Source organism: Psittacula echo, assembly GCF_963264785.1.
Source record: "Psittacula echo genome assembly, chromosome: 1".
NCBI classification, from domain to species: Eukaryota; Metazoa; Chordata; class Aves; order Psittaciformes; family Psittacidae; genus Psittacula; species Psittacula echo.
In genome coordinates, this window is record NC_137735.1 from 62,144,022 (window position 1) to 62,159,340 (window position 15,319).

At 39.5% G+C, this 15,319-nt stretch overlaps 1 protein-coding gene across 5 annotated transcripts in view; it reads right to left on the minus strand.

Moving 5' to 3' along the window:
- Positions 1-15,319, minus strand: part of LIN54 (lin-54 DREAM MuvB core complex component) — a 40,412-nt gene that overhangs the window by 10,121 nt on the left and 14,972 nt on the right. For 3 of the 5 annotated variants that reach the window (XM_080627576.1, XM_080627577.1, XM_080627578.1), the window contains exons 2-5: positions 12,641-13,365; positions 6,925-7,045; positions 3,988-4,133; positions 2,265-2,420 (exon numbers count right to left, since the gene is read on the minus strand). In XM_080627576.1, the coding sequence (XP_080483702.1) occupies positions 2,265-2,420; positions 3,988-4,133; positions 6,925-7,045; positions 12,641-13,330 (1,113 nt within the window). In that variant the 5' untranslated portion in view covers positions 13,331-13,365. The remainder of the gene's footprint in view (positions 1-2,264; positions 2,421-3,987; positions 4,134-6,924; positions 7,046-12,640; positions 13,366-15,319) is intronic. The other 2 variants (XM_080627579.1, XM_080627580.1) reach the window with 2 other exon arrangements.

Below are 15,319 nucleotides of genomic sequence, written 5' to 3' on the forward strand. Positions count from 1 at the left end.
CACATTTATTCCTTAGTTAGTAACTTTCTGATCCATTCGTATCCTTGAGAAGGAAGTTACCCCCACTTCTTCTTTCAGAAGTAAAACAGATGCAGAGAGATTAAATGCCTCTCAACAGCTCAGAGAAAACCCAATTCCATTTTCAATGCTCTACACGGAACACAAGAATAAACTAATATTTACATGAGTAGGGTGACTCAGTCCACTTCCCCAGATATAATGGCTGCCAAAAAGACTTCAGGTGACTACAGATAACATTGCTCAGTTTGTATGCAAAATCAAGCCTAGAAATATATTCCTACTAATAAAACCACATCGTAAGAACTTGCAGAACTGTTAGTGTTGGACTGTGGCATGGTTTATCACGTATATAGATATGTCCTGTTAAGATAGTTTGCGACTAATACACAGAAATCACTGTGCAGCCCTTGAGAAGCAAATGGAAGTGTCCATAAACTGATAGCTGAAGACATGAGAAACATGGTACCAGCTGAGAAACAAAAGAAGCAAGAACAATGTAGAGTAAGAAAATAAATTTAAGAAAAAAAGCAAAGAGGGGAAAGAAAGGAAGCTTGGCAGACCTGTGCTACCTCACAGCTGGAAGTCAGTATGTCTGGAATGTGCATCTTTCCACTTTCAAACTACAAACTGATAACAATCAAGTGTTTATTTTGTTTACACACATTCAAAAGTCTACCAGTTTGATAACAGCCTCTTTTTCTAGCCTTGTTGACAATCTCAAACCTTGGTTTATCCTTCCTCTTTATCCTTCCATCTAACTTCTTTTGGAGCTCAGCTTTTTATTCTCAGTATCTTTTAATAGTAATATTAGACATATCACTGTCCTTGGCATTAAGTTTTAGTATTAAATTTGGTTGATAGTATGTGACTTCATGGTAAAGGTTTTTCCCAGCTCCCCCGCTTTCAACAGCTACACAAATGAAATGTCAATTTGCACATATTTCACTGGAAATAAGTCCAGTATTTAAAAAGAAAGTGCTTTCTTGTGTTTTTGGGGGGTTTTTTGGGTTTGTTTTTTTTTTTTATTTTATTTTTTTTTTATTTTGTTTTGTTTTTTTAATACACTGAAACCTCAACAACCCTGAGCAATTCAAAATAAGCATTATCTGTAAGCATAGTCACAGCTTAAGTGTTATCAGAGGGAGACCAGTGTGGCCAAGTTCCCTCTACCACACAAGCTAGTGGCTCCAATCCAAGGACAACTCAGAAAATTGTAGAAATGGATGCCAGGTCTTCCAAAGGCATGTTCTTGAGCCCAGGGAAGGCAGGTGAAACCATCATTTTGTGTCAGACAGCTTTGTATCAGAACTTGGTATGCATACCCCACAGCCACCTCTGTTTTTTCATTTCAGGTGCTTGCATTAGAGTGACTTAGCCTTTTAACGACTACTTCAATAAGACAATTTTGATAGTTTTACTCTGAAATAAATTCAAATCATACTCCTGTCCACATCCCCATATCAGCATTCTAATTGTCATCTGTATCAGTAAGACAAGACTAGCAAAACCTGTCCGAGTCTCTGGTCTTGTGCTGTACATGCAACTGTGCCTACTCCCTGCTATATCCACTCTGGTTATTTATACTCATATGCATCACTTCAAGTTTACCAAAACAAGAATGTAAACAAGTAAGACAGAAAAAGATTCTCCTCAGTTTACAAAAGAGGAAAAACGTAAAAACTGTAGTTTACAAGAAAGGTCAGTTTTGTCTAGTCATTCATTAATGCAAATCAATTTATAAACCCCATTTTTCTGGAAACGAGACACAGGAAATCACTATTTTTGAATTCTGTAGGTCTCAGACCACGGTGTCTTGCTTATGCAGACCTCTGCCATGAGAACTGTTGCAAACCTCAGAAACACCTGGAAAGCAGCCCTAGTCAGTGGCATAGAAACCTTGGTAGAAGAGATAGAACCACCCAAAGAACTCTTCCTCATATCATAGGGAGCCTTTCAGTTGACTTGGGAGATTCAGTATACAGAGATGAGAACTTGCACCAAGCGGGGCTTTCCAGGCTGGAAAGCTGCTTTCTAACAGCATGCCCTTGCATGGATTTGCAACGGTTTGCACCCCTTGACTGAAGACGCTCCTCTTTTTTGCACTGCTTTTGCCAATTCTTAAGTAGACACCATTACAAGAACACCTTGGGACTGACCATTGCCAATTTGCGGTTCAACACTCGAGTTTCCCGCAAGTGATGACACAGAGACATGCTAGAAGACAAAGGAAAGTCAGTCTGTACCTGGGCGGTTGTGTGGTTGACTATAGCCTTCCCAGGGGAGGAGGGTGCTGACTGCTGCACTGTGAGGATCTGCTGTCCTAACGCTACATTCAGTGGGACGCCCACCGTCTTCTGGGGGGAATTGGGAGGCTGGGAGGCCACTGACACCACTGTTAGCTGCTTGGCAAAACAAAGAGGCAGTTTAAATATCTGCACAGGATACAAGACCCTGTACATATACATTCCCCTCCTCATGAAAGTACAGATCTCCACCAGTACAAAGAGTTCTTTCTGTGAACAAGGGCGCTGTATTTAATCACGACTCACAGAGATCTGTGTGTGTAACAACAGCAAACACATTAGAAACTTCAAGGCATTGCTGGTTTCCAGCACCAAAAGGCCCCTGCAGAAAGCCAGTACAGCTTCTGTTTTATTTGGTTTGGGTTTTTTGTTTGTTTTGGTTTTTACGGAAACCTGCCCACTGAAGCCTGAGCATTGTCAAGGATGGGTTTTCTGAATAACAGCTTTATAACAGGTACCACACTAGTTCATCATAAATAGAAGTTTTAAAGGAGAGCTATGAACCCCCCTGTCCCCCCCCAAAAAAAAACAACCGCAAAAATCTCACCTTACACTACTAATTCATCCAAAGCATAAGGACATCAGTATTTTCAAATCTGCTTTCCAGAATCCCACAGAAATCCAGTCTTTGACCGCATTTATGCGGAGTGCAGTGTTTGAATATTCTATATAGCCACATCCTTTCCAAGTTTGGTTTTCTACTTTTTGTTCTATACTCCCGTCTTCATGTTTTAAAAAAACTTCCAATTTTTTGAAACCATTTGTTATTAAAAGATACTTAAAATTCACAGTAAATTTGAGATGCAACCCTGAGTCTTTTCATTGTTAATCTTGATTCTAGATTTTTTGCTTTAAACTTCTTGCTCATGTTGCTTCCCTCAGTAATAACTCAAACACAAGTCCTTCATTCCATTTGTATAACAATACATAGCTAAAGTATGGCCAAACTAAGAGAATTCTTTACTCTTATGCTAGTTTTTATACATGATATTTAGTTTGTATGCACCATGCATCTTCCTCCGCCCCAACTCTTCCTTTCTCCAGAAATATTCCTCTTCTCAAGACAACTTTATCAAGCCTAAAATACCAGCATCACCATGACACTTATCTGTAAAGGAGCTTACGATGGATAAATTATATTCCCTATCTATTTCCCACTTGTGCCAGTCTCCAGCTCTGTATTTGTCAAGGACCACCACAAATCTCTCTCATTTCAGATGTGATTAGGGAAGACTAAATTATCCATGCAGTAGCAGGCAATGGTTACTATGTGCTGACTTGTTAACATCGAGATCTCCTCCTAAACAGCCTGTTGACATTTTATGAAGGCATTAAGAAAAAAGACAAAAAACTCTTAGCACTTGGTTAAGAGAGAACAGTTGCTCTCGGAATGGATGCTTAGGGAATGGCAAGACATGGTAAGAATGGGAAACTAACACAGTAAATGCACATTTACTTAAAAACACAGTAAGGAAGCCAACTGCAAAAATTTAGCTTCGGCCATTACTGCTGAGCATTATGACGCACAACAGAGACTCAATTGCATTATGGCTTGCGATAGGAGTAGTGGGATCATAAACAGCTTGTAGCAAAGACAAAGAGAGCTCCATTCAGATCACTGTGCAGGAGGGACAGAAGGCTGCAGCCAGAATCAGGACCTTACCTTATTAGGGGATTTGAGTGGCGAAATAGCTATTTTATTTGGTGTCTGCTGTGTGGTTGTACTCAAAGATGATCCAATGACTCCGCTTTCAGAGATCGTTATTGTCTTTGGTGGTGTTCCTGGAGCAGACTGTGAAAGAACCCTACCTATAAATAACGAAGATACCATCAGCTCAAGTTATCCCTGTTTACGCTGACCTTTAAAGCAAAGCTTTTCTCTGCATATTGTACAATTGTTAATACTCTGGTAAGCGCATCACATTGTAGGAAGGACATCAGCAAAATTTAGCAACAAAGAATAAAATAGCTGCCATTATTGCAAATAAAAAGACACTCCACTTGGTCTTAAAAAGCCCCAAAACATACATTGATCTTTATGTGATACTAAGTTGAAAAGTCTTTAAAGCCAGGACAGCATACCGAGGCACACAGGCCTCCAAAGCCCCTGCGCTGTGTCCAAACACCCAGTCAGCTGACAGTTTCCTAGGAACCTCCTGGGCTAATGCCAACGTACAGAAAAACTGAGCATCTGTGGGGGGTACTTCCTTTTAAATCCTCAGCCATCAGAAACAAGCTGTGTGTTACGGTGACCAAGAAAAAAGTGTTTGATCTCTCTATGCTCAAATCTAAGTATTTTTTGTCTTCTCCATGTTTTTTTCACTGCCTAACAGAAAATACGACACTCCTATGAAAATGTGGGTGGTGGTGTAACTCTACACACTATCTGCTTTTACAACAGCAAAAAAGGTTAAACATCAAAACCAGCAGCTCCAATCATGAAATGTCTTAGGAACACTGCAAAACTCTCAGTGTGGGAAACATTTTTTAGTTATCATTATTTTATTATTTTTCATACTTCCAGCTTGACCACTGCTGCACTTCAGCTCAGACTCATTTCTATTACAGCTTCTCTGTAACCCATTCTCTTGTACTACTTTTATCAAAATAAGAAGCAAACACCACTGTAACTTTCTCATCCAAAACCAATCAGTGGCATGACAATTAAGTCAACTAGAATTAACAAGAGAAAGCACTATCCTTACGGAAAGCTGCCTTCCTCTGAAGTCTATGTGCTTGAAAATAACCTTCACTTTTGTGCAACCTAAGTAGCAGCTGCTGGCAACTATTTGCTCTGTTAATTCACATGCAACACAAAAAATGTCAGAGTGGGAATTTTACCATTTCCTGTATTCAATACTTTTGAGTTTGTTTTTTCTTGGTGACAGTTCTCTCTTTCTCACTATGTCCCTTCAGTACCCTTTGGCATCAGGGTCCTAAACAGAACCTGGCTGCTTATATTGACAAGTCTTTCAAATTTACAACTTCCACCTCAGTTTGCAGAAATTCCAGAGCAATTAAAAATTTATCAGATTCATAAAAGCATGCATACAAAAATTACAACACAACACACAAATGTAACACCTTCCCCAAAATAATGCCAGCCTCTCAAAGCCAGCAAACTGTGCTGACTGTTCAGGATGGCAAGAGGAAAGGCAGATGTTTAAAAAGACTTCCCTCTCCATTAGAAACATCTCCCAGGTGATCTTTCTCACACGCTCAGGAACCGGTACTCTTGATTTTCCAAGATTTAAAAGCTGGAAGTCTGTTTATTTTGTAACATACCTGCTTGTCAGTGTTACGTAGGTATGTTTTGCTATGCACATTTCCTTTCAGTCTGGAAGCAACAAACTTAGAAACATGCTCTCCTTAGTATCATTTTTGTTGTGTTTCCTCCCTGTTTACCAATTTTCATGTATTGCCAGATGGAAATGTAATGCAGCTTCAAATGGTTCATTTCAGGGTTTTTAATCTCTTTTTTCTTTTGTTAGTTTGTTGTTGTTTGTTTTGGTTTGCTGGTTTTTTCAAACACACAAACTGCTGAACTCAGATATTTATAAACACAGTGAAACAATCTTCTTATTCACAGGTCTGTACATTTAGTAGGGAATTGTTTCAGAAAGGAGAAAAACACAAGTCAGGCATCAGGGTGCAAGGGAGCCTGACAACTTAAAGAAAAGAGTATGTTTCAGTTATGTGCTCATCAATGTTTTGAATAAGGAGACAGTTGCATTCTTTTTAAAACCAGCTCAAATTCCAGTTCTTAGAGGCTTAAAAACCCCCATTTAAATATGTGGAAAAATTTTAGGCCTACTTGGTTTGGTCAATATGGAAATAGTTGGAGACATTCTTCAAAGCTCTGAAGATTACTCTGGCTTCCTACATTTGTCCTTTTCAGATAATTCAGACACCTCTAAGATGTTACCTGCATACATGCAATGATGTATTTCACAGGGGACACATCAGCCCCACTGACATAATAAACGATTGCACTGCGGGGTTTTTTCTTTAAAGGACACAAACAGATTTGTTTTCCAAAGAGACAACCCATTTCTTATTTGCCTGAATTATTTTCTTAGACTCTTCTGCAATGCTTATTTTTTAAGTAGATGAGCAACTTAACAGAAACACAGATTTTGTTCACTTTCTTTTCACTCAAACATTTTTCCTTTTATTTGCATGTATCACATTTAAGACCAACAAAAAACAGATTAAAGTAATACACGAGCAGGTGTCTCCTTCCCCCCCCCCGTGTATTTATGTAATGTATCTATGAGTACTTTGTTTATTGTATAGCCTTTTCTTTGGTATTTTTTTTCTCCTCCCCAAAATCTGGAAACTAAAGGCATCCTATAGTAAAAGCAAAATGATCAAATTCCACAACCACAAAGATAATTCTAAATAACTGTAAAGGTACCAAACCCTACATTTATCTGCTTCTACCTACAAATTTTCTGGTGATTTCCACCCCCTCCAATTGCTTGAGATACTTCAACAGAAACTGTAGTAAAATCATTGAGACAGAAAAACTTCTACAGTCATCATCTCTTTGAACAGCTCTTAAAAAATGGTAAAGCAAAACAAGTCAAACTAGTACAACCTGCAATGACTGGTGACACTTGAGTGGTCTGCCCTGTAACAGCTTTGCTATTGATTGGTTTTGCAAAGATCAGCTTGGTGATAACTGGGCCAGAAGTTGGGGTTCGGGTCTTCTTTGCAATCTGAAAGATAGAGGGGAAAAAAAAATAATCTAAAGTAACTTGAGTATTTTGGATCTGAATTATTGCATTGTCAAGTACATCAGAAAATAGAAAGGGCAATACTTGCATACATAATTAGAATAATTGCTTATTTCACATTTCACCCTCCATTTCTCACTATGGAGAGAACTAGGATATCATCCACACCACTTCAGAAAACCAGCCACTAAAGCAGGACAGCCAAATCCCTTACAGCTTTTTTCTAAGGTATCTGTCTGTGCAAACCTCTTCAGAAGCACAGCTCTCAATACTCTCAATATTTGAAACCGCAAAAGTTACTACTTTTTAGCCAAGCAGGACAAAAATTTGTTCCTTAAGTTACTTAAATATGACAACTAGCGGTCTGAAACATCTCTTGGCCTATACTGACATAGCAGCACACTTCTATGCTGAAAATGGGGAAGCAGTTCTCAAAATATGGGGATCATCAGTACCTGAAAGTTTTGGGTACTCACTGGTCAGGAACAAATCCGTTACATCTAGGTACAAGGGTTTCTTTTTTTTTTTTTTTTTTTTTAATTTTACTTCAGTGATCCAGTCTCCTGAAACACAGCTGGCCCAGGAGCATGTAACATGCAATTTAATGTGACAGATTAACTTGAAATTTCTATAAGCAGGGTTTTGTTAGTCTTAAAAGTCTTAAGACTTTTTTTCCTTTTTCCACACTGACAGAAACTAACTAGCAGATGCATTTATCCTAATAGTTCCTGTATAACTGCAGAGGCCACCTGCCAATGCAGACTATCACGAGGATCCTCCCTGAATCCAGGTGAGTACTGGAAGGGTATTACTGAAGCCCTTAAGCTTATCCAGCCCATAGGTCAGACCCATACTGCTTCTCCTCCACCACACAACCCAGCCACATCCCAGGGGCACTAGCCACCAACTCAAGCAATATCAGAGAGGCATGACATGGGCATCCACGTGGTAAGCAACCTCCCAAAGGCACAGAACCACCTTTGTTAACCAAGTAGCTAAACTGGAGAAAACTCACTGACATGTAAAAATATAGAGATGACAGCCTGAGAAAGTTGCAGGTGCTTAAATGAAGAAATTGAGCAGGCTGAATGTTATGGTATCCTACAAAAAACCCTATTCCGTTTATAGAATTTGCTGACTGAAACACCTCCTTTACAGTAGAGTAACACCAAAACATTTGAAGTATTTGGTAGCACATAACAAATTCCTCAGCTGCCTGGCAAAGAGGGCAAATGAGGCTGTTCCAGCTCTCAGCAGCACACTCACAGCATGGACGCCAGGGCTCCCTCATGCTATGGCACTGGATCCTTCCAGCCTACCATGGAAAGCAAACATCACCTCTGCACACCTGAGCTGTGCCCAGCCAAGGGAAGCCAGCAAGAAGCAGCTCTGACATGAGGCAGTGACATTAAAAAAAGACCTAATTTAAAGAAAACCATGTGCTGCTTCACAGTTAAGAGTACTTGTAAGTGGTCCTCAGAGGAAACTCAGATCATGCAGGTGAAGGTAATTTACCCCAATATGCTGCACCCAAGCCAAATTAGCCACTTTATAGGTAAAATATAATAGTCAAGACTTAAAATGAAACAGGAACAAAAAAGCCACTCTTTTTGGATATATTAACTAAAACCCTGAGACATAACTTCTTTGAAGAACGAAGCTTCATTCACAGCCCAGTCTGCAAATTTTACTCAATGCCATTTTAACATTTCAAGGATTCAGTTCTCTTAGTACAGAGCTGATAGGTGAGCAGGCATTTTATCAGCAAATATTTTTGTAAATTTGCACACGTTTTGATTTCTGACAAATTCCCCACATTTCATCTGCTTGATTTGTGATTTTTGTTCTGCTGAAATTCATCTTACCCTGCCATAAGGTATTGTAACTCAACTGCTATTGCTTTTACTCTCTGAAGGAAGGGCAAAGTCTGGCTCAGAACATGAACAACATCCAGCAGCAACAGCCAGCCCTGGGCAACAGCAGTCGTTTCCCAGTAACGGTCAATAAATATGTTTAAATGACTTACATGAGTACATATAAAATATTAGCCACCTGTTAACATGAACTACTTCAGAAAGAAAACTAATAATTCCAAGCCACTGCAAGTAGCCTTGCTTCCCTCAGACTCAACTTCCAATATCCTCCTCAGATAAATTCCCTCCTACTTTTTGGGCAAACTGTCTACAAAGAATGGGCTCTAACAAATGAGTGAGTCTCCTCAGGGCTCAGGAAACATGGCAAAACTCAAATGTGGTTGGTTATAGGTAAGGAATAGCCCCCTGGCTCGCAAGTGCAGGCAATGTACTCCTGCCCTTGCTGCCAAGCCAGCCTTTCTGAAGTTTTTGTCACTGGAGCTTATAACCCCCCAGCTACCTGTGAAAGCCTTCCAGGCACCAGTGGGAAACCTGCCATCCACTTCAGTACAGACTGGAGAAACCAAAGGAAAAAATCAAGATGACAGACTACTCCTCTGATATTTCAGAAACAGCAAGTTCTCCAGAGCCCTTTGCCATTGCCTGTACTTATCACAGGAAGCTTAGTAGTATTTCTCTGCCCATGCAATTAAGATTGCAAAAATATTTCATGGGGCATCAAGCTCTCCCATAAGAAGAACACACCAACCTTGTTCCCCTTTCAGAAGAGGTTTTTCTGCAAGCACCTTTATTTAAAGGAAAAATTAATGTCTTCCTAAATACTCAACACAGAACAAGATGAACTAGCAAGTTTCTACGGCCAGACATTGTTTTCTGTTATCAAATGATGTTCTGCTCATACAGAAAAAGGAACACGCATATCTTGCATTACTGCTGGATTGAATACCCACACAGTCAGCTACCACAAAGGAGCTAACATACTATAAATGCACTCCTTAGATGATCTCATGGGAGCTTGTCCATGTAACCACACCCTATGTAATATATATTTGGCATAATATGAAAAATCATGGACTCTAGAGATAGGAAAATAGTATACTTCAGAGAAAATTAAGAAATTGAGCTAGGAATAGGAGTTTGCTCTGAGGTTATGGAGTGCATGAGGTCACTTTCCAAAGATGACATAAAGCAAAAATGATGGCATAGCAAACAGTTGTCCTGCTATGTTAGCAACAATACTATAGAAACATAGGTATAACTACTAAACGCAGAGCCGGTTACCACATCAAGACAAGTTCAAGTTAGACTAGCTTACTGACAGCAATGGCAATGGGTCTGGAAATCTGGTTGAGAGTCACCTGCAAGGTCTAACTCCTGCTTAATGTACTTGGGCTTGAAGCAGTGCATCAGCAGGCACATCATTATTTTTAAGCCTGTACACAGGCAGGATCCACAGGCTGAAAGCAGATGCACTTGCCCAGTAGTTCTGGGCACACATCCAAGGCAGTGGTTTCAACTATATCAGGACAAGCTGCCAAGGGACAGTAATAAACCTCTGGATATAGATGAAGCCCATGGCCTGGTCACATTTTACACCTCACAGCCTCATAGCTCTAAAATTGTAATCAAAGAAGCCAGATTCCAAGGAACATGTGCTCAACTCTATCAATTATACCTTTTCTCAAGTGCTGAGATTTCAAATGTCACAATTAAATTAGAGCAATGCTAATCGAGTTTTTCTAATGATCAGCAAAGCCCCTGCAACAGTGCTGATGTAAGGAGAACTGAAGAGAGCTCTTTGTCAACTAATCTTCTAGCAATTCACTTTTCAACACCAAGTCCAACTGCTGTGCTGCCTTCTATCCAAAATACCTGATTCACATAGCCACAAGAGATATGATACACAAGACCATTGGGAGTCAGGGAGGCATTCACAGCTTTTGCTACTCACTGAAAGGTTAAGAGGCATGTTCAGGATGATGGGGTGAATGCCCAGCTTCATTTTCTACACCAGGGACTCAAGGCATGTCATTCATTATAGGGCAGACCACGAATCTCACACCTAGCTCCATATATACCTCTGATACTTTACTTTTCCCTATAATTTGCTACAGGGAAAAGCACTGTCTTGGAAGTGCTAATGTAATAATCTTCTTGCAGTATCATGTACTTATAGCCAACTGAACCAACTTATAACCAGCCTTGCTTTTCATTTCTACTTTCTCTTCTCCTTATAAGAGGAAAGTAATGATGGGTTTTAACAATTCAATCTGTTTTCCAAATGCAAGTGAAGGTTTAATAAGAGACCACAACACAACTAATTTACTCAAACTTCAATTAACTAGATGCAAGTCCACTTGTAACAGCTTCTATTAAGGAAGCTATAGAATTCCTAATGACAAATAGCAGAGGTCAATCATCAAGTTATTGCATTTCAGTCACTGATGACACAGGTAGTCTCACACAAGCAAAAGCATATCACAGCTAAGTAATTCTCCTCAGTTTCCTGTATTTCTCACTTGGCAGTGAGTAGCTGAAGCCAAAAACCAGGAACTGATCCACTCTCAAACATTCATATTCTGAGTCAGAGCAGAGACTTTTTTGAAAGCTAGAATGACAACAAAATCACTAATGATCAAGGTACAAAAATGAAAAGTCACTTGAGAAAATTGATATATTTTAAACATGTTTTCTACAAGTATGATGTAGCAACAGAAAAAAAAAAAAGGAAAAGGAAATAGGTTCAGGGATCATCTGCAGCTTTAAACCATCTTGAAAGCTGCTCACATTTGCTTGCCATGAAATGCTAGTTGGGGAACTTACCATTCGGCTAATAACATGCTTAGAAGTCTATCATTTTTCATGGACAGCAAATTAGTTTTTATAGGCATACGTAGAGTTTAATTTCTCACTTCATTTAGACAGTAAAATAAATATCTTTTCCACTATAACCTGCATCAAGTTCTATTTTTTCCTTCACTTTCACAAGGTCTTATTTCTGCCTTACTGCCAGCTAGAACAAAGACACATTTAGTGCTGCCATACACCAGATGAAAATTGGACCCTTTGGGTCATACAGTCTTTTCAAAACGTTTTCAGATCCCAGCAGATTCTGTGATTTCAAATATCTCAAGATCCATACCAGAGATTGGAGACAAGACCTTGAAGTGTCCATCTTACAATAGCACCTAGTCTATCACTATCTGTTAGCAAGCTTAACTAGATTTGAGACAGGTAAGATTGACCTTTCTGTTCTTTTTCAAATGCTGCTAAGTTTTTTTTCAGAGAGTTTATTTAAGCAAACTAAATATAATAGTAGAAGCTACTATTTCATAAGAGTAATGCAGTATACATTTTGAATAAAGAACATGCATATAGGGTTCAATTCAGTCTTCCTGAAAGTACACAGAAATTTTTTATAAAGGTCTAATGGGAAAATTCTCTTCAATTTACTGAATTTTAATAGCTCACTTTCTCAGAGGCAACTCCAAAGTTTCTAGACAGTTGCTAGAAGTAAAAGGGCATAAAATGGTAAATGCATCCACAGATGAAAGCATAGGCTAAGAGTAGCATTGTATTTGTTAATACAAGGAATAAACGCAACAGCTGAAAGCAACCACGTGTCAGTTCAGTGAAGGAAATGGACCACATCTGCATCAACAAAATTGGTTTTAATACATTTCATCAGCACAGCTCACTTTACCTGTACTGTTTTTAATTGCTGGGTCTGCAAAACAGAAGGCTGGGATGCAGTATTTACCAGCTGATTTCCTTGCGTCAAAGATGAGACACCAACAACAGGTTTCACTTCCGATCGACCTCCAATAACAACTTTGATCTGCTGGCCTTGTACCTTGGAGTCTCCACCTTGGGCTTGGGACACAGCCTTCTGTGCTTGTGGGAGCTGGTTGTGGGGTAATGCTAAAACAATAGGCTGGCCAGACTTGCCCAAAGTTGTTACAATTAGTTTTTGCCCATCTGGTTTAATATTCTGATTGCCTATTTTAATATCAGCAGTCTTGTTCAGAATAATTTGATTGGCTGATATAGTGACGGGGGTCTGAGCACCAAGTTTATGTAGGCCACTGGGAAAGGTAGGCTTTACTACTGCATTCACATCAGTTTTTGGGGTTGTGTTCACTGTCGTGTCGCTTGAGTGATTGCTCGGTGCAGTAACTGATTCTGTAGTGACTGTGGCTGTGGTTGTAGCTGAGGAGTCGCTGGTGGAGCTTATGCTCACTATTTCTTCCAGTTCTGTTTCCATGGGAATAGAGTCTCCCATTGGCGACGACACGATAACCGCCTCAATGCTGTCATCTTCCACCAGAGTTATACCGGTGTCCATTATTTCCTCAGGGAGCAAGCTGTTGACTTCCGCTGAAACCACCTCCATTTTAGCAGTTGTGCCAGTGATGACCGGAGCAGGTACTGCAATATTTTAAACAGTTATTGGCTTCCAGAAAACATACATTTTCAAAGCTTTATGAATAATATTACCAAAGAAGAAAATACAGTAGGAGAAATTTTTTCAGACTAAAGGTATTGTGCATGCACAAAAGGGATATAATGAAAAATAAGTGTTATCAAACCGTAACACATTCAGCTGAATCTGCTCTCAGAACTTATATCAAACCTCTTCAAATCATCCACTGCAATCAAACCAAGGCACTGACTTGCTGTGGATTACCAGTTCACTCTTGTCAACACAGCACACAAAGCAGTGATTGTGTCCGTCCTCCCCCAAGGTACAGGTACCTTGTTCTCAGACATTTAAGTTTACTGAAATATAAAGCAAGAGCTAAAAAGCTTTAAAATTCCAACAGATGATAATTGCTTTTCTCATACATGTCAACACCGGTTGTCATGCAGGCTGTCTTGCCTCAAGATGCTTGTTGTTGATACCTGATGTAATGGGTTCACTTTTTTCAAAATTCTCACCTTGGAAATCCCAGAAAAACAAAGAGCTGTCTAGTGATGCTTTAACACCCCCACAAGCTCAATCAGCAGCCTGTCTACCCCAGGACCAGACCAAATCGCTGCCCTTCCAAGACGGACAGATAATTCCTCTATACTGGCCATGAAAAGAGCAGCTCAATGTTTTTTTTTTCCCCCTCACTACTCACAAGAAAATATAATGTCTAAACAAATCAAATGTGTTCTAAACACAAAACAATGAACAACCGCCGTGAAAGCAAACAGAATTTTCTAAGCTGACTTAGGTAAGAGTGAGCTACTTATATATTAAAAAAAACCCCTTCAGCAAGATTCAAAGCCATAATAACTTCCCACTTAAGAAACCTTAAAGACACTGCTGGAAATGGTCATATCTACCATTCCCACTAGAACTATATCACTTTCAGAGACTGAAAACTGATAAGCTTAATAAGGCACTTTCCCAACTTGCTGATCCCATCAGCATACTTGGGCACTGGACACGTGAGCACACTGCACGGTTACATATTCTTGAGTACCACTATAAGCTCAAGAGGACAAGATCCTTGCAAATTAATTTTCCTACTTGCTAAGAAACACAGAGCTGAGTTACTCATAATAAGCGACATTTACAATTAAGGAACTGTGCCACTAAAAACACTTAAGAAATGCTGAGGTGATATTGATTTGTCCAGAGTCATTGTGATTCCATTTTGCGCAGCAGCTAACTACAGCTGTGTTTCGCCCATGAGGTAGGAGGATGGGGAGAAAATCCTTCTATAATCTACCTAATTTCGATGCCTAGCTCAGGAGGCTGCTGATCAGTTCCTGTTTCTTGGCAGCCCATGGTCTTCCTGATCATAAAGGGTGCCATTCTGATTCCCTTCACCTCCAGGGTATGAGCCACATCAAACTGCCATGATACTCAAGAAGCCAAGCTATGAAAGAAATCATCCAGATGACTGACAGTCAAACTCACACACAGCTCACTTATTGGCAGGCATTTAAAGATACAAAATTATCTGATGTCACTGCCAAAAATACCTCCTTTGGAAAGCACTTGTCCCAAAGTAATGCCAGTATAGCTTGCAGCGATGCCAGGCCTACTAACTAGCACTAGACAAAACAGTTTACTCCTAAGGACACACTGGTAATGGTACCGCACTGCTCTCAAAGTCAAATTGGTTAAAGGCATATCAGATTTCACAGATTCTTGTTATATTTTAACAGTATGGCCACAAAGTATTTACACCTATTTAAATATCTTAAACAGTTCAACAGTTATTTATATTCTTCATTCTTAAGCTTACACAGCAGTAAATGGCTATTAAATATCTCTAGTTGAAAGGATATTTATATTAAAATGCACCAAGTCAGAGTTTTAAACAGCATTCTGGCTTCAAACAAATCACTTGCAAGTCAGAATGCATAAGGAAAAGAAATACATTAA